The sequence below is a fragment of the Planococcus citri genome, chromosome 3 (assembly GCF_950023065.1).
Source record: "Planococcus citri chromosome 3, ihPlaCitr1.1, whole genome shotgun sequence".
Taxonomy (NCBI): domain Eukaryota; kingdom Metazoa; phylum Arthropoda; class Insecta; order Hemiptera; family Pseudococcidae; genus Planococcus; species Planococcus citri.
In genome coordinates this window covers 36,481,505-36,507,141 of record NC_088679.1, presented here as the reverse complement: position 1 = coordinate 36,507,141, position 25,637 = coordinate 36,481,505, and the positions used below count along the sequence as shown (strand labels likewise).

Sequence of the window (25,637 nt, the reverse complement as noted above, 5' to 3'; positions counted from 1 at the left end):
TCAATTTCAGCCACTTACGGTGGTTTTTTTCGAAATTTTTTCCATGAGTAGAATTTCCGATGAATTGCTTATTTCACCTCATTTTTCAAAAATTTTCAATATTTTAACAAGAGTGATAAACTTTCGTTTTTTTTTAAATTTCCAACAGATTTTTTTTTAAAGTTTAATGTATTTTCAAGCACAAGAGTTACATTACATGAAAAAACTGCTTTCAATAATTAGGAGATTATTTCATTTTTTTTTTGTTTAAATAATTTGAAAGTTTTTTTTGGAAGTGTCATCTTTAAGCCCTACTTATAATTTCAACCCTTTTTCTCAAATTCTCAACTTTTTCTTCACTTTTTTTCAATCCCAGGTAATAATTTTGGATTCACGTCGGTAATCATCCTTCGGCGTATACATAAATTCACACATTTTTACACCAATGAATAATTCGAGGTTTTTCTCAGCTCGACCAACTCAATCTTTCTGTTAAATTTCTTCCCTCTTCAATCAGTAAACAGCAATGCAATCTCAATCTACACAAAAATTATCAGTATACCACGCACCGTTTAAAATAAACTTCTTCTCAACCAAGAGGAAAATTTTTAATTAACCGCAAAACTAAAGGAAAACAAAGAATGTAAATTTCGAGATTAATTAAAAATAAGCATTATAAAGAAATTTGAATTTTCTTCATTACTCGAAAAAAGGGGAAAAATCGAACATGGGCACATCGTACTGCTGTACTGATGGTAGAAAAAAATCTCATCTTAATTAATTTTTTATTCTTATCCAGAGACGATAATAAAAAGTTGCAAAATAAACCACTGCAGCGAGAATTTCCCAACGCGAGTAGCCTATAGAAGTTTAAAGACTGAAATTCTATCAAAGCCGATCTAGTTTTTCTTTTCATTTTATTTCATTTTTTCTAATCCCATCGAAAAGATGAAAACCACATTAACTCGAGCTGACATGTAAATCTAATAATTGCGGTAACCGAACACGCCAAACATTTCAGACACATTTACAACCATGTATCGAGTTACCGTTTCAGTTCAGTTCGCTTTTTCGCGCTGCATAATGAAATGCTAGGCTGGTTATTTGAACGGTATCATTGTCGTACATGAGAAGGAAAATAAATACCATAGATTGGTATAGGTTATGTTATGATGTTGGATACTTACTCAGCTACTCTTTGTCCGTTCCAACACAGAGCAGTTTCACGTTTCTCGGCGAAGCTATCGTCCGCGCAAAGCGTTTCCGCTAAATTAGCGTAAAAGCCTCTAGACCTGGGTACGCTCTCTTGAAACTGACGAATCTTGGAAGATAACAAAGTCGATCTGAAATTCGAGTCTTCCTCGTCTAATTTCCAATTAGGACGACTCTCTGGTAACTTGGACGATCTGTTTTCGGATATTCTATTACTCGACCATCGTACTTGACCGCATGTAAATTTAACCTGGGAACAAAAAATAAAATCCATGGGTTTTAAAATCAAATAGGTAAGTACACGAGAATACATCCTCACTGATCGGTTAACGGATTATTTAACAATCTATATCAATCACTGAGCCCGTATATGTTTGTTTTCAGAGCCAAGAACTGCCAAAGTGAATACTCGTTTACTTAAAAACCTATAGGTAGGTCTACTACCTATGTCAAAATAAGAAACTTCAACTCGAGAACGACAAAAGATCAAAGTAACTAAACCATCAAATGACTTGAAAAAACCGCGCCGGTTTTAGGCCTTAATATCTCCATTCTTTTACTCATATTCCCATAATACAAGACGTAGGTATTTCGTATAAATGATCATTCGAGTCTATAATAATTTTGCACCATATAGAAACAATCGAGCGTATACCTACTTTAATTTAAAAAGGAAAAAACAACAACATCACTTCGGGACAAATTGAATCGCATGCGATCGGAAATGATGTAGATAATTAAAAAACCGGCCAAGTATTTAAAAAAATAAAAATCAACAAGAATTTGTCGTCGATAGCTAATTTAACCTTATCGAAGCGATCGTATGGGTGCCTAACATGTCTTATGGTTTTTCGTCTACACCTATGCCCCCGTCCTCCGTTCCCAGCCGCCATACTCGAGTTTAATCGTCTTAATTGACACTTCTATTACGCGCTGAACTCGAATGAAAAAAATCATTATAACGTGTAAACAAGCACTCCGCGTCGATACGAGCGACCTACGATGGTGTAATTATCTCGATAAATAATCGAATATTATAATGAATACCATCTCTTAATCGTCATAACGATTCGACATGTCTTTGCTGACGCTGCTGTGTGTGCTATGTCGTCATGTACTTAATACTTATTCGTAGAAAGGAGTGTCGAACAATTCGTTCGTTTTCTCGTTAAATAATATTCTAGGCTTCCTCTTTTAATTGAACCGTAGAGGTACCTTTTGCGTATAATATTTCTCCAGTTTGTAGGCGTGTTTACTTTTTATGATTCAAGTTCCGCTTTTCAATCGATAACATGATAATTATTCGACGACGACTACGACTGTACGACTATTAAAGCGACTAAAGAAGTCACACAATCTTGCCAGGTAAAGAATCAGCAGAGATGAGACAGGATAGAAGATTTTTTCGGAAATTTTTTCAGCATGTGATATGAAATGTCTCCTCCAAATAAGTATGAAGGAAAAAAAAGTCAAAGACAGGAGGTGAAAAGGAAACGAAGTCTCTACAAAGTTTTTCAAGTTGTATGCATTTTCAAAAAAAAAAAATGAAAATAAGACTTATTTAATTTGGGTTATCTACATTTCGTATTTTTTAAATAAAAATGAAATTTTGAAGCATTTTTTGCTGTTTGAGATGTTAATTTCTTTGAATTTCCATAAGGACTTCAATACCCAATACGATTATGAAATTCAAATCAAAACCTAAAAAATTTAAACAAACATAATTTATACAAGAATCAGAAAAAATGGTAATATCAGAGCTGTGATGAATCCCTTAATTCTACGAGGAGCACTTCCTTTGAAAAATAAAAAATGAAAAAACACACAAAAGCTCCTCAGAAACTTTTTAAAAGTTATTGAAAATCTTTTGATTAAAATATGTAGTTGAAATTAAAAACTGAGAATTACAATATGAATATTAAATACCAGTTCCAAAAAGTAGACAAAATTCGCTTCAAAATGAGACCTGGGAGCCTCCAGCAGTCTAGCTGGAAAAATTTTGATCCCACAAGACTTTGAGAATTACACTTCAAAAAACAATATGATTTTGAAAAAAAAAACAAGCCTAAAATTTATCTTAAGCAGCAAGAATGATGGACCAATGATTTTTAGATTCATAAAATCACTGAAAAAAATTCACAAAAACATGATTCCTTTTTTAAAATCAAAATTTCAAGCAAATGATGATACGTAGATAGAAGCTGGGAAAAGCAGGAGAAGCTTACACCAATAGTCTGAGGAAAGAAAATCTAAATATGGTTGAATTTCATAAATTAAAATCGACAGCACGGTGCTTTTTTGGTTGGAAGTAGTACATCAAATTACTTCAATTAATCAATTAATGTAAAAATTCAGGAAAAAATCAATTAACTTGGATGGGAATACACATTCGCTCTAAAATACCATCAAAGTGATTGGTTTGTTGAAGTTGTATAAAAAATGATAAAAATTATTGAATAATAGTTAAAAAAATGTCACTAACACAAAAAAAAAAAATTTTCAAATATGTATGTACTATGAAAATACATATTTAAAATCACAAAATAAAATTCAAAAAGCCGCAGAAAACACTCCGCAAAAGTAATTGAAAATTGATAAAACATGAATGGAAATACATAGAAAAAGACAACAAAAAATAAAGTTTCTAAACAATAGGTAATTTAAAATATAACGGAAAACATTTCAAAAATTTACCAAAATACAAGTTGTGAAAAATGTGTTGATAGAAAAATCTTGAAAATATTTTCAGAAATTATCCATCGTTAAATTTTAAATAAAAACGACTCGAAATCACTTACGCTGTTAGGCACACGATTACAAAATAAACGAAAGTTATCGCCAAATTACCCAACCATTTCACGAAAAAATGATTAAAATTACTTCAATTTTGGGTATAAAGTTTTTGAAAAATGAAGTAAATTCGAAAAAATAATAGGCTAGGTATTGAAACTACAATTTTTCAAAAGGGAAGATCATTAGAGGAACATGTACATAGCAAGTTGTTCTCATAGAACTGCAAATGGCCTTTGAAATGAATGGAAAATTTTTCAAAAATATCTTCCACCAAACGTATAATTTATTTCACTGGTTTTTCAAGCGTGTAACAAAATTTTCTGCGGAATGGTTTCAGCCACGCCTTTGTATTATTATTTGTAAAATTAGGTATTTGTTTAGGAAACTTTACCAAAAAGGTCAAAACTCAAATGTTCAGCAAAAGCTGGTGGTAAAAATACATAATTGGATTGCGTTTTTTGAGACTATTTTATCAGAGGAACCTATGAGGTATTTCGAATCGAGCTACATTCGATATTTATTCAGTAGGTAGTCAATTCCTCGAACGAGACGATGACGATAGCGACGCGGTTCGAAATATAGGTGTAAAAATTTTAATAATGATAACATACTTTTTATTTATAACATAGGTTTATGGATAAAGCAAACACTCAATTAGGATGTTATTAAGGTGTTTCTTCTTCTTTTACGATTTCTAGTTATTTTACGATTAGATGAAACCAGTTGCGGTTCACATTTCGGCAATAAATGTCATCGTTTTGTATTATATAATTTCCAACGAACCAATCTGAAACTGAACTTAACAGTTCGATGGTTTTTTCGCGTTCCCCGAGTATCTGTCGCCTTCGATTTTACCAAATGTGTTGGTGTTTTGCTCGTTGTTCGTATAGATATATTGCGAATTTTCCTCGAAAAGTTCATTTTAATACTTGTGATGGGTGGTAAAGTGTGATATTTATGACAATGGTTTGGTAGATGTTTTTTAATACGTGGCGGATATTAGCGTCTGGGATACATTACTCATTAGTGTATTTGAAGGTACTTTAGATAAGATGGTTTTTCAATAGATCTTCATACTCAGGATAGGCGTGATTTTTGGGCAGTGAAAAACATAGGTAGTCTGCGTTTTGATATCACCCACTTGTATGACCTTTTTTGAACAGAGGGAGTGGGGGGAGTTGGAAAATTATAATATTTCTATTTTGAAAAATTGTACAATGTTTATTGTTTACAGTTGGTATTTTCATTTTTTTGTCACATCTCCAGAAATTTTTCTATAATTTAACTATCTCTGCTTCTACTGCGAGCCTTTTCATCGTATTGAGATCAGTTTTCGACTTCGAAGTTCGAAGTTCGAACTTCTCATTCTATACGACGACGATGAACAATTTGTCCATCGTGAAATTCATTCCTTTTTACCCTACGAAGCTCGTCCACTGCCATGTATTCGAGTAGGTACTCAAAAACTGACCCAGCAATTTCAGCATCAAAATTAGATGTCTGCAAATTTTCAAGGATAGGACCCAAAAAAGCGATAGAAATTCGTCGGTAGCGATAATTTAAACGACGTTTGCAGAAATTTTCGTATCCTTACCTCGGTTAATTGGCACCGATAGACGCGAATACGTGGTCGTTACAATTCGACACTGCTGGGCCGGCTCATTCGGCTTTTAATTGATAGACTTATACGTCTTTAATTATAGAAACGTACTCGGCCAAATTACAACTCGAAATTCCAAAACTTTGGCCGCATGTCAGACGTAACATATGCGCAATTTAAAACGTAAGTATGTAAAATACCTCCCAGGTGGACGGTGACGACGGTACGTCTACTACTACGTGCCGTATTCTCTCGCAGTCTACCTATTCGTTTCGCAAATATCGTATTCATCTATTTTCAGATTAATGTAGTACTCGTACCTACCTACATACTACATATACGATGGCAGTATAAGCTTTTTTCGCTATGTAAATGCACAGTACAACAAGTTCGCATCGGGTCGTTTGTCGTCGTACAGATGAAGCTTGTGCAATCGAAATTTTCATCCGTATAAGCTCTTTGCTGGGTAAGTGGACTGGGTACCATACTACACAAGGTGCATTTTTTGAACCATTGAATCAACATTTCATGTGGGTTTCGCAGGCGGCGCGGCGGCAGCACAGCAACGCAGCAGCGGCCAGATCACATAGAAAATTACACTGACCCGAAGGCGGTTGCGGATAATACCCTCTAATAAAATACATTCGTACTGTGGTGCTGTGCTGCTCTTTTTCGTTATATCTATTCATAAACTATTATATTTCCGGTAACCGACGAATTATGTAAAAATTTACCGTCTTTCGGTGCTCGAATTTATTTCCAGCGTCTCTTCGCGCTGCTCGAAGATGTTACGCCAGGCTTTTATACCCGCGACTAGAGATGGGTATCCGGCTAATCTATAGGTTTACCTATTTCGTCCCCTTTTAGATTGAAAAACACGATCGTGAAATTACACTTGGAGAAAAATACGTTACAGCTACGTCGGAGTTAGACTTCTCATTCTTCTTTTACCCTAAATCGAATGTGCAAAAAATTCAATTTTTGCCAAAAATATTACCTATTCGTTTTATTTATCGTTCTTATTAGGCACTTTTTTTTAATAGAACATGGCGTAAGAAAATGATGACTTTTTCGAACTTTGTAAAAAATATTAAAATAGCAATTTCAAATTTACAAACCATCAGATAGAACCTTTGTAACATGATTTTAAGAAAATTGACTCTTCGAGCTAATAAGAAGGAAATCAACGACGAGAATTTCTGAAAAATTCATGCTCTATCATCATTAATTTTCATAAAATTTTCCATAGAATATGTCTAAAAATTTAAGAAAATTTGTGAGTTTTGATTTTACGTCTTATTTTCCTATTTTTTGATAATTTTGCCAAAAAAAAAGGAGAAAATTTTTCCACCAAAAATAAAAATTAGCTCGTAATTAATAATAACTGGTGTCAACATTACGTTTTAAAACAAATGGAATGCTAAATTAACGTAGGAAGGTAGGGTAGGTACCTGATTAGTTTTTCTATTTTGCTTTGATGGACGAAGGCATTCATTCATCCGTCTGATCCCACCAATTGAATATACGAGAGTCTAATAATTCCTTATCTAACCAGTTTTATAATCATGATGACATTCTCCGATAAATGAAAATTTCAATAATTGGAAAACACAAACTAATCGGTACATATTTCTAACGCGAATATTATAGTGATTGCAATAGCAAAATATTTACGTTTCGATATGAAACAAGAATGGTGCGATAACGCACAATTCACGAAAAAATTATCAATTGAATTCTTTCATCTTTGCAGTTTATACGAGTCTGCCAAAAGAACAATAAGTAAGTTACCTATTTTTCTCACACATAGGTTTAATCTAGCAATAAAATAATGTTGATTAAGGAAATTTTTCAATAAAAAAAAAAATCACCTATACTAATCGAACCACACGATAATTGAAAGAAACATTGATGCAACACTGTATTTTCAAAGGAATTCTGAATGAAAAATCACTCAAACTCTATGTCACATTTTTAAAAATTTGCTGTTCAAACTCATTGCACAAAGAATGGGCAGAGATGGACCATTCGTTCCGACCTGTATATTTTGTAGACGATTATTTATGGGGCCCATTTCGGTTCTCAACGGCTCTGACCAATTTCTATTATTGATCGCAATCAGTTTTATTCCAAAGTTTCGATTTTGAACTCAAAATGGATGATGTTTCTCGAGGTTTTTGAAAAAATACCACGCGACTCATAAAAACAGATTAAAATTTTGACAGAACATCGAAAATTTCCCTTATAATTTTTTAGAAAATTTTAAAAGATTTTGAGCCCAAAATTGAGTACATTTTTGAACATGGATCCACATAAAAATGGGTTATATTCAGAAAAAATCAGCTATAGGTAGATATTGGCCATACTGATGAAGCGAATTAGACTAAAAATTGAAAAAAAAAAAAAGAATTCAATAAATTATAGTTTTCTGCTGACAGCTCATGGCATTTATATTTTTAAAGACGTCAAAAAAATTATACAACGTTAGATTTTTTCTTTATTTCCGACCCATTCTGATAGAAAAATTAGCTCAATTCTGAGCTTAAATCTTTTCAAAACTACGTACTTGAAAAAAATGTTGATGTTGCATTGAAATTTTAACCCATTTTGACAGGTCGCATACATTTTTCAAAAATGCTCAAAAAACGTTCTATTGAAAATTTCTGATTCTCTCTCGAAATTTCAACCCATTTTGATAATTAGTCAAGAGACACTGTTTCGAAAATTCCAAAAATCATGAGGCAATTTGGAGGCTTACCTACAATTTTTCAAAATTACTGAAAAACACACTTCTTCAAAAATCCCCAAAAATCATCCCTCTTCCCCCAATTTTGGACTCGAAATTCTTCAGAAATGCTAAAATGTCTTTCCGTCGAAATGCTTAAATTTCTCGCCAAATTTTAATCCACTCTGATAGGTTGCAAGATCACCTGGATAACTCTGTGACGGCTGTAACAGTCCAATTTACTTCTCACAGTTAGTCCAAACTCAAAATTTGAAGGCGCTAGAGGATTTTCAGAATTTAAACGCAGTTCAAATTTTTGCATTGTTCAATCTTTTTGAAAAATTCGAGTGCTTTCAATGTTCAGGCATAAGTGAATCCAACCCAGCATGTGGAACTTTGAAGGATCTACAAAAAGATTCTATTATTATTTCATTTTCCTACCTTCAAAATGGAAGAAGCCATGACCATGAGCAATTAATATTTGCAAAGTACCTACTTTAGCTAGTTTAGCTCCTTCAATTTAGAGATTTTGGCAAGAAGTTGGATAATATCACGTAATGATCGTCTACGTTTTTTTTTTTTTTTTGAAATCCAAAAACAGGTATTCATGATTTTAGGGCTTTTGCCTTCAAGGAAATACATTTTTTTTGTTAAGGTGTCAGAGAGTAAGTCAAATTAGATTGAGTATCATTTTTCATAACTTTTATAACAGTTTGCAGAAATCCTCAAATACAGATTTAATTTTGAAGGGAGAATTTCGGTTTGTCTACCAACAGCTGTAGAAGAAAAGATGACAAATCTCAAGAGATTTGCAAACTTCTCAACATTGTAGCCTGCTATTGACACAACACATTCGCAGGAGTCTATTGATTTGTTTAACAATAAAAGATAACCGAATTGTAAGTGTCTTTTACACTACACCAACGGTCACCAGATACTTGAGAAGATGGATACATCAGAGACGAAGATTGCGTGCTTGCGGTGAAACATGTCTTGTGATTCTCTGGTTTGTGATGCTGTGTGTACTCGTATAGTTCTGCGGTAAGGTAAACTAGATGAATCGTCGGCGCAGAGTGGCGCACTATACAGTATCCAGTGCGATGACACCAGGAATTCATCCGATTTGTATGGAGCAGTTCGGTATGAAGAGATTAGAGGGTAGGGTATTGTCTGTAAAGGTGCAGGATACCGCTTGTAAATCGACACTAGAAGATAGTATTGGGCCGCGGCGGGTACAGGTTGGAACCTGCGATAGTGGCAATGCGCTCAGCGCTTCCCACGGCTGACGGTATCAATGCCGATGGTGGTATGTGGATGTGCTATGTGTATGTGAAGAACTGAAGACGAGTCAGTGGCGGTGTTAGACGTTGGTGGCCCACCTACACCAATCCACCTCTTGCGTTTCGACGGTGGCTGCCGTTCCAATCCAAGTCATTATTCAAGTATGTCTTTTCACTGTAGTTCGGGTCGCGCGGTCGTACAAAGAGACCAAATTTTCCAACTTGGAGATTTTCCATTTCCTCTCCGCAGGGTCGCGATGTGTTGATTGGATACCGAACAAGCGCGGTGTAAGTGCAAGAGAAGGAACGAACGCTGTCGTGGTCGCGGACGCGTTCAAATCAAAACGATGAATCGTTTTTTTATACTTTATATCGCGAGCGGTATTTGGAATCGTTTATATGAGACGCTGCGGGTGTCTATTATCTTATTATGATTATTATTTTTTTATAGAGGATTTTTTTTCTTTTTATTACTTTTTTGTAAGGTAGGATCTAGTTTTATATGAAATATGTTACCGTTTTGTTCGTTCGTTCGTTCTTTATTTCGTTCATTTAGCCAAGTCTAACTGAGCCATCGTTGCCATCGTTATACTGTCGTTCCCTTTATGGAATGTTTTTTGACTCATTTTTATCAACCCAATAGTCTCATGAAGTAGCCGTTGATATGGCGATGGTTGCACACTGCAACTCTCTCCCTCTCTCCCTGTTTGTCATGGTTTCAGAGTGGGTACAACGCAGCTCCTCTTACTTCCACAACCAGACAAACATGCATACATGAACACAAAATGGGTTGCCTATGTTGCTAATAAATGGCGGTTATTTTGAAACGGAACACTTTGTAGACCAACTCTACATGTATCAACTCGAACTCAAAATGAATTTGGCTTTTTGGATTGGATTTTGCTCATTTTTTCGAGCACCCTACAGGATGGGTGCAGGCTGACCACGTGTAATTGATTTTTGACTTATTGATTGGTGACTTGGTGGCGTAGCTGCCACCAAACAGTCACCATGCAGTTGTTTGCCAATCATATGGCGATTTGTTGGTGATGTAATCACCAGAATGTCTCCACAGCACTTGAAAAATTTTTCGACAGTCCGGTGACTTCTTGGTGACAAATTCACCATTCACCAAGCAGTGACCAGTGCAAGCAGACCTTTTTACTATTTTCACCTTTTTCCAATTTTTATGGAAGCTGCCAAACTTGGAGTGGCTTCTATCTTGAGACTGGTTGAACATCATTTAGGAAAATTTGTTAACGGCATTTTGAAGACAATATCAATCGGTACCTAATTTAAATTTAAAAAGCTCAAAATTGAACTTTCGAGTTGAAAGCTCGACTTTTCATAATGAACGTAGAAATCAAAAGCTATATGATTTAAACATTTGAAGCAATTACACGGAAAACTTTTATATGCTCTTTCAAGTTGAGCTAACTTTCAAAAAGGAATCTAAGCATCCTTAGGGCCACAAAAGCAACTTTTCGATAGTTATCGATTCACCCAGGAACCTTTTCAATTGACGCAAATCGATTCGAACTAATCCAGGCTAAGTTGTAACAGCATGTGCTAAAACCCTTTAACAAACATTGTAAAAATTCAAGTTCAATTTCGGGTTTATGGAAAATTTTTGAAAATTCAAAAAAGTTGTTTTCATGGAGATTTTTCAACTCTTTCACACCTAATTTTTGGATTTTAGGAAAAACTTTGGAAAGCCGAAAAAATTTAAAAAAAAGCTATTTTAAATGTAATTATTAATTTCCATGACTAATTTTTGAATTTTTGAAAAAATCTAGAAATTTAATAAATTAGTTTATGGCGATTTTTCAACTTTTCAACACCTTATTTTTATGTTTATGGAAAAATTTCAGAAAATTTAAAAAATCCAGAAAAACTTTCTAGTGGTAATTTTTTTTATGTAATTTTTCCGCGTCCATCATTTCAATTTTTAAAAAAATTTTTAAAAACAAAAAAATTCAAAAAAAATTTTTATGGCAATTTTTAACCTTTTAACGACTAATTTTCATGTTTTTGGAAAAATTTCAAAAAATTTCAAAAATTCAAAAAAACTTTTTTGCTGGTAATTTTTTTAAAAATTTTTCCACGTCTATTATTTCAATTTAAAAAAATTTTTAAGAACACAAAAAAATTTTAAAAAGTTATTTTATGGCGATTTTTTAAGTTTTCAATTTTTATGTTTTTGGAAATATATATTTCAAAAAATTTCAAAAATCCAAAAAAACTGTTTAAGTAGGTACTGGTAATTTATTAAAAATTTTTCCACGTTCATTTTTTCAATTTTTGAAACATTTTTGAAAATAAAAACTCCAAAAAGTTTTTTTTATTGCAATTTTTCAACTTTCCCACGCCTGATTTTTTCGAACAAAAAGAACCAGTGTCAATAATTACTTTTCCTAACAAACCCTCCCCCCCACCACAATTTCAAAAACTACCACTGTAAGCCATTCTACAGCCTCTTGCAGGTTTTGTATTGTCTTCAGAAATTTCAAAAAGTTCTGGAACGACCAAACATGAGCTTAGCACGTTTTACTTATAATTAATTACATACATACCAATTTTGACCGTCTTTTTTTCAAGATCTATACTCGCAGCGCCTTCAATTTGCAAGTTATACAAAAACTCATACACACAACTGATCTGCATAATTTTTCTATTTCAAAGATGGTTAACTTCTTCATTTTTCACGATAGGCAACACATTCGTCAGCAATTTTCTCTCTACTCGGAGACATGGACACCCTGTATATAGTCCAGATTTGATGGGACATCTTATACACACACCACATACGTGAACTGTAAACCAGTAAGGTTTATTCTACACTCGATTCGCTCCTGCTGTTACAACTTGCTGGCCAGTAAACCTCATAAAATTAAGTTACAATATCTTGACTGAGCAAATTCTCGGTCTTTGCGCCACACTGCACGAGATCTGCACTCTGGACTCTGGTCTTTCGCTTATGGCCAAATAGAGATGATTCATCGCTGGATAACCTCTGCAGGCTAGTTTTTCCAACACATCGAGCCGTTATACGTATTATTCGATTCGTTTTCGCATATACACGAGCACATTAGGCCAGGCAGGCATCGCAACGTCAACGCTATATACACTGCACTCCGCTCCACTGCCACTCCAGCAGCTCCTCGAATAGAAACGAAATTCAAGTTCAAAATCCATCTACACGCCTATAAATCCTATGCCATGGTACTCGTAGCATGGCGCAAAAAATGCTGGAATATTTTTCGCTACTTGTACACGTATTTACGCTGGTTTTACAAGCTGTAATTTAAATACTTGTTGGTAAATATTTCCTCGAGTAAAATTAATATAGGTACGATGCAGGGATTTACGCGAACCGTATTAATGTTCGTTTTAGCATTTATGGTCGACGTCGGTGGCGGCTTGTGTACCTATTCGTAGATTTGTCTGAACATATGTTGGTTAACGCGGAAAAAAATATTTTACCCCGGATTGGCTTGGCTTATGTAAATTGAAATATTTTTTTCCCGAAACGGGTGAAATAAAATCACGATAAATCCTACCAATAAAAATATTTGTACTTTTATTACGCGCTAGATCCCATTATTTTATGATTGAAGGTTACGGCTCGTAAGTAAAATACACGTGTACTCGCGAGTAGCGTCGCGTCGCGTCGGCCAAGTCCAACCATCGCGTCAAAATAAGGAGAAATATTTTCTTCAACAACAAACTTATCCGTACAAGCGTCGAGCGCCGGTTACATACGCACATGAAATTGCTAAAAATCCACTAATACGCTTGGTATGTCTAAAACAAATAATTTTTTTTCAACTTTTTCTCCATCAACAACCTCCTATTCTTATACGCTGCGGCAGCGTCAGCGCCATCGCCATCATCTCTTCATCGTCGTCCTCGTGTAAGTCCAAATACGAAAAATTACTCGGCTATTTGTATTACTGGCAGCGAGTCTTTCGAGTCTTTTCTTTTTACAACGCGTAAACAAAATTCTCTCTATGACGAGATAGGGAGTTAGGGACACAGAAAATAAATTACCAAAAGCATTATGGACGGCCTATTCGGGTAAATATTTGCTCTTTCGTTATCTTTATTATTCTTCGGCTCTTACAGTAACTCATCGTACCTCGTACCTCGTACATGTTGGGTACTTGGTACATCTACGTAGCCTATCTGGTATATGCACCGTGATGGCAATGAGTAATGTTGGAAACATGAAAAAATGCATCGTCGAGCGTCGACTTCAGCACCTGCACCGTAGCTCGAAACCCTGGTTTCCTCTAAATGATAACGAACGCTGTGGAATTCCTGTCAACGACTTTCCATTCAGATTTTGTCGACGTTTTGTGAATGAATTGGAAAAAATTATCGTATTTCGGTGCTAGAAAGGAATCTTTATCGTTTTTAACCAAGGATGACGATGACGTTGTCAAGAATAATTTTCATGTTTAGCAAATTTCGCACAAAACGTTCTCTGGGCTGCGAGAAATCTCTTGGACTAAAACTTTCCGATTTGAAACAAAACCAATCTTATTGTTTAAAAGAGTATGTCTTGAAATTATTCCTTCAACCAAAATTTTAGAGTGCTGAGGTTCGATTTCAGATTTTTGAAAATTTGAAAAAAAAATTTGATGGTAGGATAATCTTTTAATTTTTCAATATTTTTTAAAAAATGTAATGAACCTATGTGTATGATCACTTCATTTTAGCACCCCTCCGGCCCCCTCAAACTTCAAAAATGACCTATTTAAGGCAACACTTGATTTATATTCTCGATTTTTTTTGTTTGAAAAACAATAATAGTAAAAAAGACAAAATTTTAATTTCCAGAAATCTTTTGGGGGTTATTCAGAGAGTAAGTTTCAGAAACCAGGAAAAACTTTCACAAAATGAAATTTTGAATAAGTTTCGAAAAAATTATTTCATTCATTTATTTTGGTTTTGTTTCACAAAACAAAATGAAAAAAGTACCCCTGCTCTAACTTAATTTGAAAATCAAAATTTTCGATTTTTTTTAAAACTAAAAATCCAAAAGTCTATTTTTCATATTTTAGCTACACTTGGTTGAATCCGGCCACCCATGAATTTTTGCGAACTCTCGTAGTTCTAATTCAGAAATTTTAAAATCATGAGATTCAGTAAGATTTAATTTTGATTGAAAATAAACAGGATTTCCATTCAAAACTAACACGGGAAGCTAAAAAAACTGTTATAAACTTGAAGATCCAAAACTTCTAAAATTTTATCATCAAAGATCATGAAAAATCGTGAGTTTTACTAATCATACCCAATAAAGTGAAGAAAAAAGCATAAAAGATCAAAATTCTCAAAATAATGCACCTTTTCTTTTTTTAATTTTTTTTTGCAAAACTTTTGAATCAGAATCATGATTTTCTAGGCAAAATTTTTGAAACCTACATTAGTGTAGATCACGAAAAACAATTCGTAGAATTGTGGCCAAATTCAGTGGAGAACTTCATTTTGAGTTGAAAGTCAGTCAGAAAAAATTTGAGCTCTATACTTGCTCCAGGAGAAGCTATGGATCCTTAAAGGGGAGACTTGGAAAAAACCGTAGTTTTTATTCGCTCTTGCATTTACCTAACCTGTTTTCGAAAAAATAGCTCATGCAGTTCCAAAATGCAAGTAGGTAAGTATTTGAGATTTTGCGTCGACCTAGGCCATTTTCATAAATATCCACGACTATTTAGGGTTGTACTGAGCAACTGAAAATGTACAAATCGCTTACTTTGTAGTAAATTCGTGTTTTGAAAATATTCTTTTCAAAAATATTTTGCATTAATTATGTCAAAATGAAGAAAAATATAAATTAAAAAGTAGGGAAATATTTTGCAGCACAGTGGTGCCAATTTTAGGTCACTATTGCCAATTTCAAAAAACTGAGATTTGATACGTCAATCATACGCTATTTCTCTAGATTTTTTAAATTGAAAATAATGACCAAAAAGTTGGCTCCACATGTTTGAAAACATTTCCTCAATTTCAGGAATGAACTCAAAATTACGATTTTTTCAAAAATACTTACTCTTCTTTGAGGACTCATATCTGCCTTCCAGAGGCACTTCTGAAACTACGAGTAAAATTTTTTCTGAATGACATTCAACTTTAAATGCGGGTCTCCACTCTCCACTGAATTTAATCAAAATCCACCAACATTTTTTTTCGCGATTAACCCCAATCATTATCAAAGTTTACTGAATTTTCAATTTAGTAAATTGTTGTTGATTTCATAAAACTCAACAGGGGTTCCTAAAATTTTGAAAATCAATACCTACTTCAGTCATTTTTACACATTGTATGTACCACTGTACTGATTTCCTCAACCCCAAAATTCAGAAAATGTGCGCAAAGAGAGCCTTGAAAAATAATTTTGACGATGGAGTTAATTTAGAGAGGCGCTTCAAAATTTTTTAAAATAGTGAAAATTCGTCTCCTGTTTTTTAATCACGTACTTTTATCATTTCGCAATAAAAGGTATATATTTCAGTGTTCTATTTTTCTCATTCCATTTCTTTGTCAACGTAGGTATGCAATCGTAAATTTTATCATTTTGCCGAATCTCGTTAATTTTTCGGAATTTTGCTCCAGAATGACGTCAATAGGAAATTTAGCTACTTAATGACGTCATTCGGCAGCTGACAAGATTCTGCGTAGCATACACATTTTGAGATTTTAAAGTGAGAACCGGTCATTTCGGAATTATTATGTTGAAAAAAAACAAAAATAAAAATTATACTATTGGGCTGAAATTCTCAGGATCTCATTTACTGGCCAAATTGAACCGATTGAGCTATCGAGGCCAAAAACACTCGAACTTTCAAAATATAAACTATTAAATAGGTATACTCGTTAGCCCAACTATGTCACACAAAAACATTAAAAATATGTAGTCTCCTATATCCTACAACTTTTCTAAACAAAAAAGACCAAAAAAATGCCAAACATTTGACGAATTTTTACTCCCAAACGAACCGCGCTTTGTTTAGATACACACGGATGCGGATCCAGTCGATGCAGCCGCAAAAATGTCACCGTGAACCTGTGAGAAAAGGGTTCAATAACACGACGAGTTATTTTTAAAGCACCGTGATGATTTGATAAAACGATTTAATGAGACGTAACGGTATTAAAGTCTAAGAAGCTATACGGCGATTTTTTAGTATAAAACCATAACAATGAGCAGTTTGCTGCGTTTGTGGGTGTTTCGCTTTTCCGCTAGTTAATAGTATCCGCAACCATTAACGCCAAGATCTTCATTTCTTTCTTAGGTATATGTATAAAGCACTATTGTTCCACCAGAACGTGGTGTTATCTACATTATTATATACACGCGCGGAAATATTAATTTATCGCGCGCATACACATACCTAGTACCTCTTCTTCTGTTTACAACGCCACAATAGCACATGGTAGAGTGAAGGGAGCAGAGGTCACCTAGATAAAACACGCACATTTTCAAATACCATTCAAAATGAAAAAAAAAGTTATTGGGGAAATTTTTTCCGGTACTTTAGTACCTATTCTTCGCATTTTTTTCCTTTTTTTTTCGATGTGGGTATGGATGAGTATTGAGTAGTATACCTAACCGGTTCCTTTGATATAATTTTCTAAAAGATGATACAAAACGCAAAAATGCCATTAATTTGATTTCATTAATAAATAATAAAAATAGTTTCTCGACTATTTCGACCCTGGTTGTTCATCTTTTCGAATTCTATATCATTAATCAAGCAAAAATCGAAAAGCTTTTAAATTTCCCAACCTAATTCTACCCTTTTGAAAGACAACTCCGGGGTGTTCTCTGAAATACTCGCGTATATAGCACACTACAACAAAGATACCGAACAACATTCATTTTCCAACATCTATCGAACTAATAATTTAATAACGGTTTGCTTTATACACGGTTTCTCTATTTCGTTTAACAATTTATAGTACTGCGAGAGAGTTTAAAATGTGAATTCGAGCTTTTAACATGTTTATATCTTTTTACACTCGGTATATTTCGTTACATACTCGCTGAGTAGATTTCCCATTGAAAATACCTACTTTTTTTTTCTGGGTCGACTTTGACGAAACTGAAGAAGTGAGGTAGGCAATGTTATACGCCATGAAATTACGACTTCAATTGCGATAGTTTTCTCGCCCGTTGAGTTTTCAGCATCCATCTTTGTAAAAACAGTTTGCATTGCGTAAAAACAGTTGTTCGTTTTCCCAAACATAACAGAAAAATAAAATTTAAAAACGCGAATAATTAAATTCAACTTTTCAGCTACGTTTAATTCGACTGAAAGAGTTAAATGTACCGTTGCAAAAAAGCAGAAAAAAATCTGCAAACTTCATTAAAATCTTTTTTCTAGCCGCTAGATTAAAAAGACTTGGAGAATTTTTTTTTCTGCAATTCAGTCAAATTAGTATGTACATGTTGGGGGTTTTTTCCTCTTTCTCTCTCACTTTTTTTACTCTTCGTGCATCTAGCGATACGAAGGCTGCGATGAAAAACGAATTGAAAACCCATATAACGAATAAACTCTTTTCAATCGATTCGAAAGTACGAAGGGGGTGTAAGTGCAGATACTCGAAGCGAAGCGAATTCATTAGCAATTGTCGTTTGTTTTTTTACTCAGTGGTTCATTTCTCTTTGAAAATGTAATAGGTACCCGTGTATTCGCATAGGTAATTGAAAATGTACTGACGATTAAGAAACAGAAAATATTAACTGAAGTTTGGGGAAGAATTACCCAGAAATAATACACCTGTGGTGGTGAATGCAGATGGAAAAAGTAAGTAAGAAGAAGTGCCATACTAAGAAGACATGTCGGTAAATTCGTCGCATGGTTCTTCGAACTGATTAGAACAATTATTAATCCAAGTATACCAGAAGCATTCTTTAGATATCGAATTTTTTCAGAAGTAGGTATCCCATGATAAGTGATACTTCAAATCATTCTTTTTGCTCCTCGTTCTCTTCATAAGACGACAATACTTCTGAAATTGCTCACTCGAATTCTAAGATACCTACTTAATCAACTTTGATGATACATACATATTTCAAGGAAGTGTTGCAAAATTCACCTCAATTTTACGTACTAAAATTTCATCAACTTTCGGCAATGTTCAGTTATTTTCATAATTACTTTACACTTTTTTCGATACTTCAAGTGATTTCAGCCAGATTTTATGGCCCATTGATCGGTAATGTTTCTTAATCTGTGCAATTTTCACGAAATGCTCAAATTTTGAGATATTTCATCAATTTCTGCTTTTTAAAAATTGTTTCATGTTATTTTGACAAGTTTGAATGTTACAGGTAATTTTTGCTGAATTTGTCAGAATTTCATCAATTTTTGGGTGATTTTTAACAATTTTTATGTTTATTTTTTTCTGTGATAATTCGCATAATTTTTGCAAAATTTCTTACAACATTTTTGATCATTCATTTTTTATTTTTGGTAATTTTCTAGAAATTTATTCGATATTCGAGCATTTCTGAAATATTTTACCCTTCTAAGTATTTCCAGCTATTTTCGTAATATTTCAGCTGGAAGCAATTGTTGCCAAGTTTGCTCATTGCGCAAATTTCTCATCAATTTATCGTAATTTTCAATAACCGAGGAGTTGATTTAAAAAACTTTATGACACTTTTTTTAATTTTTCATGCAATTTTATGAATATTTTATTAATGTTCATTGATCAAGGCAAATTTTGCAAGATTTTATTGCTCAAATTTTGAGACATTTTCTCGAGTTTTGGTCATTTTAGTTTATATATGTCATTCTTAAAAGTTTTAACAATGCTTAAAGTAATTGAAACAAAGTACATATTGCAAAATTTCACTAAAATTCCATCAATTTTTGGTAATTTTCAAAAGATTTAATGCCAACAGTTTTTTTTCATGTGATTTTTTTACAATTGAAGCATGTGTTTCCAAAAAGCACTAAGTCCATTTTCAAAGATTCTGAGGTTGCAAGGCCATCTAGCATAAAGTTGCGACCCAAAATGGTTGATTTTTTGATATGTTATGCCCTAGGGTATTGGCTACAACATAATCAAAAAATCAGCCAATTTGGGCCATTTCAACGTTTTCAAATTGTACTAAGTACCATGAATTTCTTATCAATATTTTTTTGGACTTGGTGCGTTTTGGAAACACATGCTTCAATTTCATTTCATTTTGAAAATCCTTTATCAATTTTACGATGATTGTCAACAACTTTTTTTTACTCCAAGCATTTTTGCGACATTTAGCTCAATTTTTTGTTCTTTATCAATTTTCAGCTAATTTCAACTATTTTTATGATGCTCAATTATGCTGATTTTTTAAAACCTAATGCTGGAAATTTTCTACAACTGGGAGGTCAATTTACCAACTAACCAATAATTGTAGAAATTGTATTTGATTAATTTTTGGTCATTTTTCAATAATTTAAGCGATTCATGAACAATGTTACTTAAATTCTGCAACTTGGCATTTTCTACTAATGCACATATTAAATCAAAAATGAAGTCGAATCATTTTTTTGTTTATAAAAATTTTCCAAAGTCTATTCTCAGCGAAAAAATACTTACAAAATGCAGTTTGATTTTTATTTACAAAAAATATATTTTTTCAACACTCCAAGTCTCTCGAAATAATGGAATAATTTCAAAGCAATTTTCCTTTTTTTGTTTTTTGTTTGTGATAACCCCTAGGCTCATTTATACGCTAATTTGGACGCATAAAAGAGGAGGAAACTCCCCCAAGTAAAGTACCCTGTTGAAAAATTATGTTCTTCTTTTTATATTATACGATTTAAATTGACCACTTAAAAAAGAAAAAGTTTACCCTGAAAGAAAACAATCTCTCAGTTCTCTCGCGATCTTGAAAAAAAGAACGGTACATTTAGGGCGAGCATTTTGTAAATAGTGTCGTTGAAAAGATTTTATTACCGGTAGATTGTTTGTTTATTTCGTCAGTTCGGACAGTTTTACTGACTTTTTATAGTGAAAAAAAAGATAGACCATTATGTAAAAGGTGTACCTGCGTGTGTGTTATACCAAATGAGCCTACACATAATAAGAATAAGAAAGAGAGATTCTTTTTATAACTTTTGAACGAATAGGTCATATGTTGCGCGTGGAAACCAAACCGAAACCGGTCACGAAAAGAATGGTTTTCATTGAGAAAGAGAGACACTATGTACTACATTTCGTATATGTATAAATCGGGCGGCGGCGACGGCACAAGCTATACAGGGAAGACCATTTGAGAAATTCCTAAACGCGGTGATTTTTTTATCGCCGCAGGGGGTGACGAAGAGGGGTGGGCAAGGGCTCAATACACATTCGACGAAAGGAAAATTTCATTTTGACAGTGGTTCAAAACGATTATTTTCGCTGCCGTGAAATGGTGAAAAGGTTGTAAAAACTTTTGTACGTCTACCTTCAGCTACCCACCTTCTATTTATAGTATAATAATAAGTCGACGTTGAGAATTTCAAAAGGCAGCATTGTTTTCACTGGTATTTTGTCGTAGATTTACATTTTGTTAGCGAGTTTTCTGAGAAGAATTTCCGTGCTGTGTTATAAATCATAGAGGCACGACGACGTGAATACGTGTGCACTTGATGAATTATCGTATTCTTTTTTTTTACGTGTTGCGAGTGTGTAAATGTGTATATAGTAAGTTTCGGGATGTCGTTGCGTATTAATTTTTGCAACAATATTATCTAGTTTGGTGGTTTTTTCCTACCTTTTTTTCGTAGAAAACCAACGAGGTATTGTTTTGGTCCGAAATCTGAAACGATGTTGAATCTATAACGGTATGTCCTATACGGTTACACCGAGTTACCTCAGCAGGTACAAGTGCTCAATGCGTGCGATTGTGGTGGGTTTTAGGAACCATTGACGAACTGTTTCGATAATGCTACCTGTTCGCGATTGTTATTCTTTTGTGTTTTCGGAATTTAACGTATGTTTTTAAAGACATACCGACTTGATTAAGCAGAGTGTTACAAACACACCGAGATTCGAAGAGGACCGGCTAAGAAGAGGTGGGATGGTGGAGACGGGATTCGATGGTTGAAAAATGCCACGATGAAGGTGGACTGTATGCCATGCCAGAGACTAACTAAGGTTGCGGTCGGATGCAATATTTCATTTGGTTTATTGTGCAATCAGATACACCCTTATTTTACACTGTGTGGTATCCATTTATAAATCTATAATCTTTTATAATCGCCGATCGACATCCTTCACGACATTATTTGTTCGCGAAAGGCGGTATTTATTTTTTGACTGGTGTATTTTTCCATTGGCAAAGAGCACGTCGTATTGTTATCGCCTCGGCACGAACCGATAATTCGAATTTTCGCCAACTTAATGCGACCCTTAGCCTTAGGTCGATGGAGATTTCACGGCAGACTACCAAACTAAACGGATGATGCGGTATTATTGAAAAAAACAATGTGAATGAAAGGTGTCGTTTTGAGTTGCGATGCTTAATAATAAATTCCAGTAGAATTTCGTCTGTGTGAGGTATCAACAGCTGATATTTGTAAGAGTCTGGGCTTCGAAGAAAGAGCATAGTCGAGGGAGCACAATAGGTGATTTAGCCTTAATTTCGAATTTCGAATCCAACTTCAAATCGCTACCTTACCCCAAACGTGTTGAAAAGGAGTGAAATTACAATTTCAGTTGAAAATTTCCATCTTTGACAGTTTCCAGCCGAATTTTTTCAAGGGATGTTTAGACACTATCAAGGGTTATTCATGGAAATTTTCTGGAATCTTTTCAACCGTATTTTTGGTTAATTCTAGAGCTGCAATTATGAACTAAAAAAATATTTTAACAAATTTTTTATACCAGTAGAAGACCTTCAAAAATGTGAAAAACTTGATTTTTTCAAGATTTTTCCCGCTTGGACTGGTCAATTTTGGTCAATTTTTTTTTCTCGCAATATGCATAAGAGACTTCAAAATACACCATCAATCCAAATTTGGACCAGATTTGTCATTTTTTTAAATTTTTTATGATTTACCTATGCTAAAAACTAAATGTCGCCGTTTTGAGAACGCCTGAACACCCTTTCAAGTAACTCACCTACAGCCACAATTTATGGCTTGATCAATATCAACTCAAAATTTTCGGAAGAGTACACTCATTCTGGGCGAAAAAATCTACGATTTTTCCAATATGATGTATTCCGAGTTTATCTGTCCCAATTTACTTACAAAATAAGTAAGTAACCTTTTCAAGCAGTCTACTCGTCGACATTATTTTTCTTCAATAAACTAAAAATAATAATACCTAATACCAGAAAATAAACCGTAAAATGAAAAGCAAAATAATACGTATAACATGTGCAAGGGCGTAGCACGATAATCCCACCTCTTCTTTCACACCTTGTAATAACTCGGTCTGCTAGACTAGACTTTGCAGACCGTTTTGGATTAGATTCGCACATGACACGAGTTAATGAACTGTCTAGGAAGAAAGTAAAACAAACAAGGCAGACCATAAATCACGACACCAATACCGGTGCACGTTTCACGTATAAATTAATGTTAGCGTGCACCTGCTAAAAATAATCATAACGAGTTTATCAGATAATACACGAAGACCGAAATATACTAAATTAAAAGCGATATTAAATACCAACGAATTCAGCATTATACGATAAAAGGCGTTGAAAAAAACGACAGCTACTGGAAATTGGATGAATTTGAAATACGGTATCGTCCAGCATACCTATACCTACGTTATTTTATCTCGATATGAAATGAAACAAAAAAGAAAAGAAAATTACAACTTTGAATTTGGATTTATCGTACTTCGAACACTCGTCTTTATAACGCGATGGAGAATTTTCCAAAAGAGCTTATTCCGCATCACGAATCCCTAATTCAGATTGTAAATATATACGAAAAGCACTGGAGTAAAAACCATGTTAGGTTTAGGTATATCGATATCATTTTTATAGAACCACTCGTTTTCTCTCACAACAAGAGGGGATCAGAGGGGCGCTCAAATCGTCGAAAAGTTGGCGCTTCGGTGTTCGATGTTCGGAACTCGGTCATTGATCATTTAGGCGTATTATCAATTATAGCAAAGGCAGACCGAGCTGCGAACGTCGCCTTTCGAAAACAGCATCGGATCGCGAAACAACGAGCATTATTTCGAACATCGCGCGCAGGAACTGCTTCCGAGACATTAATAACCGCATATTTTGACAACTGCGAGAATATAAATCCTTCGAGTATTCTAATTTCTGAAACCGAAACGCGAAGAAAACACAGAACTGGCATTAATTCCGCTAATCCATTTATTTTAAATGTCTTAAGCGTGTACAGTACACACTACGCGCGGCTTATAGCGAAAACCACATTCTAGTAAGATTTTATCTATAAGGTGACCACATGCTTTATCAATATTTCAATTCCTCCTTTTTCCACTCACACACACTGCGCCTGCTGCAGTATTTCTATTATATGTATTATTCTCTCGAATGCAATACGAATAACCGAAGATGACGATAACGACGACGTCTCGAGTCATCTCATGTCCCATGAAAACCCCATATCACCATACCTACGTCCCGATTTATGAATTACCTAAGTACGTATACTGCACGACTCCACGAGCAGGGCAATAACACAAGTCAGCTAGCGTGAAAATTTACTCTTGATAAAAAGAATGCAGAAGAGGTGGTGGGGGAGGACTATCAATTTTTTTGAAACTTGAAAGGGAATACATAATATAATTGTATAAATGTTTCCTTTTTGAACCCAATCAAAATTAACCCAACTCCTGATCACTCGTAGGTATTCAACAAGTTGCACATTTTTTTCATGACTTTTCAGTTTACCTATAGTGTAACACACCAATTTTCACAATTTTCCAGACAAAATGCAAAAAAATTTTCAAATTTGTCGGTCAATGTTTAACCTCTTTGATGAGAGCTAAAAGTTTAGAATTATTCCTAAAAAAAAAAAATTTTAAATGTCCCCAAAAATTTGATGGAAATTTTTTCTGTGATAGGATATTTAATTCTGTAGTTTTCTACATTTAATAGAAGTATAGAACGAATTTTCAAAAGAAAAATCTGAAAAAATTCCAAGCTTTCACGCAACATTTAAGCTCAACTTTCAGTCAACAGAAAATTTTTCAGTTTTTTGAAATTTCGGGATTGAAAGTGAAATAAATAGATAATTCAAATGATATCTTATGACATTAATGTAACTTTCAGCCTCAAATTCCAAAATGAAATTTTTTCGAAATCCGAAGCCTCGCGAAATTTTACTACATCTCATTTCAATTTTGTAGTGATATGATAATTGTTTCTGTCAGCTGACACAGTTTTCAAGAAAGGGAGGATGAAATGCTGTGTTTTGGGAAATTAATTTTTCTTTTGTGAGTCTAAAATTTTATTACAAAATCATCAACTTGATCTTTCGTTTACCTCTGAATTTTCAAATTTTGCTTCGGAAATTTCTAACAACCATTTTGAAAAAATCCACCATTTTCAAAGTTAGTGATGACTCAATTTTTATTTAGTGACACTACCCAATTTTTTAGCTCCAAGGCTCTAACTTTCGTATGGAAATTTTAAAAGTTTATTCGTTCAACTGGCTTCTTGGATCAATTTTTTCCGAAAAATATTGAATTTCATTCAAATTTTCATTTAAAAATCTCAAAAAACCTCGTTTCATGTTTTATTTTCCCCTTGGAAAAGTCCATGCGATCCACTGACTGGCAAAATACTCGACTTTTTCGCATGTGATTTGTGGTCTAACCACATCGTGCGACCAATCACAGATGTTTTTGTAAATTGTAATCAGACCAACGCGGAAATACTTCCACCACATTAACTCGATTCAACAACACAATTGTATACCGAATCGAATACTTATAAAACAACATCATTTCGCAAAACTAGAAACAAAAGAAATCCGACACCCGTCCCCGTTGCATTGAGCTGCCCAATAATCCTTGCAGTCTCGCACCATACCATATATAGAAATTCACACTAGCTAATTTT

The 25,637-nt window shown here is 34.0% G+C and overlaps 1 protein-coding gene across 1 annotated transcript in view; it reads right to left on the bottom strand.

The window, feature by feature from the left end:
• LOC135840708 (glypican-1-like) overlaps positions 1-25,637 on the bottom strand; it is a 149,391-nt gene that overhangs the window by 32,985 nt on the left and 90,769 nt on the right. Inside the window, exon 4 of the mRNA XM_065357359.1 lies at positions 1,167-1,441. Within this exon, the coding sequence (XP_065213431.1) occupies positions 1,167-1,441 (275 nt within the window). The remainder of the gene's footprint in view (positions 1-1,166; positions 1,442-25,637) is intronic.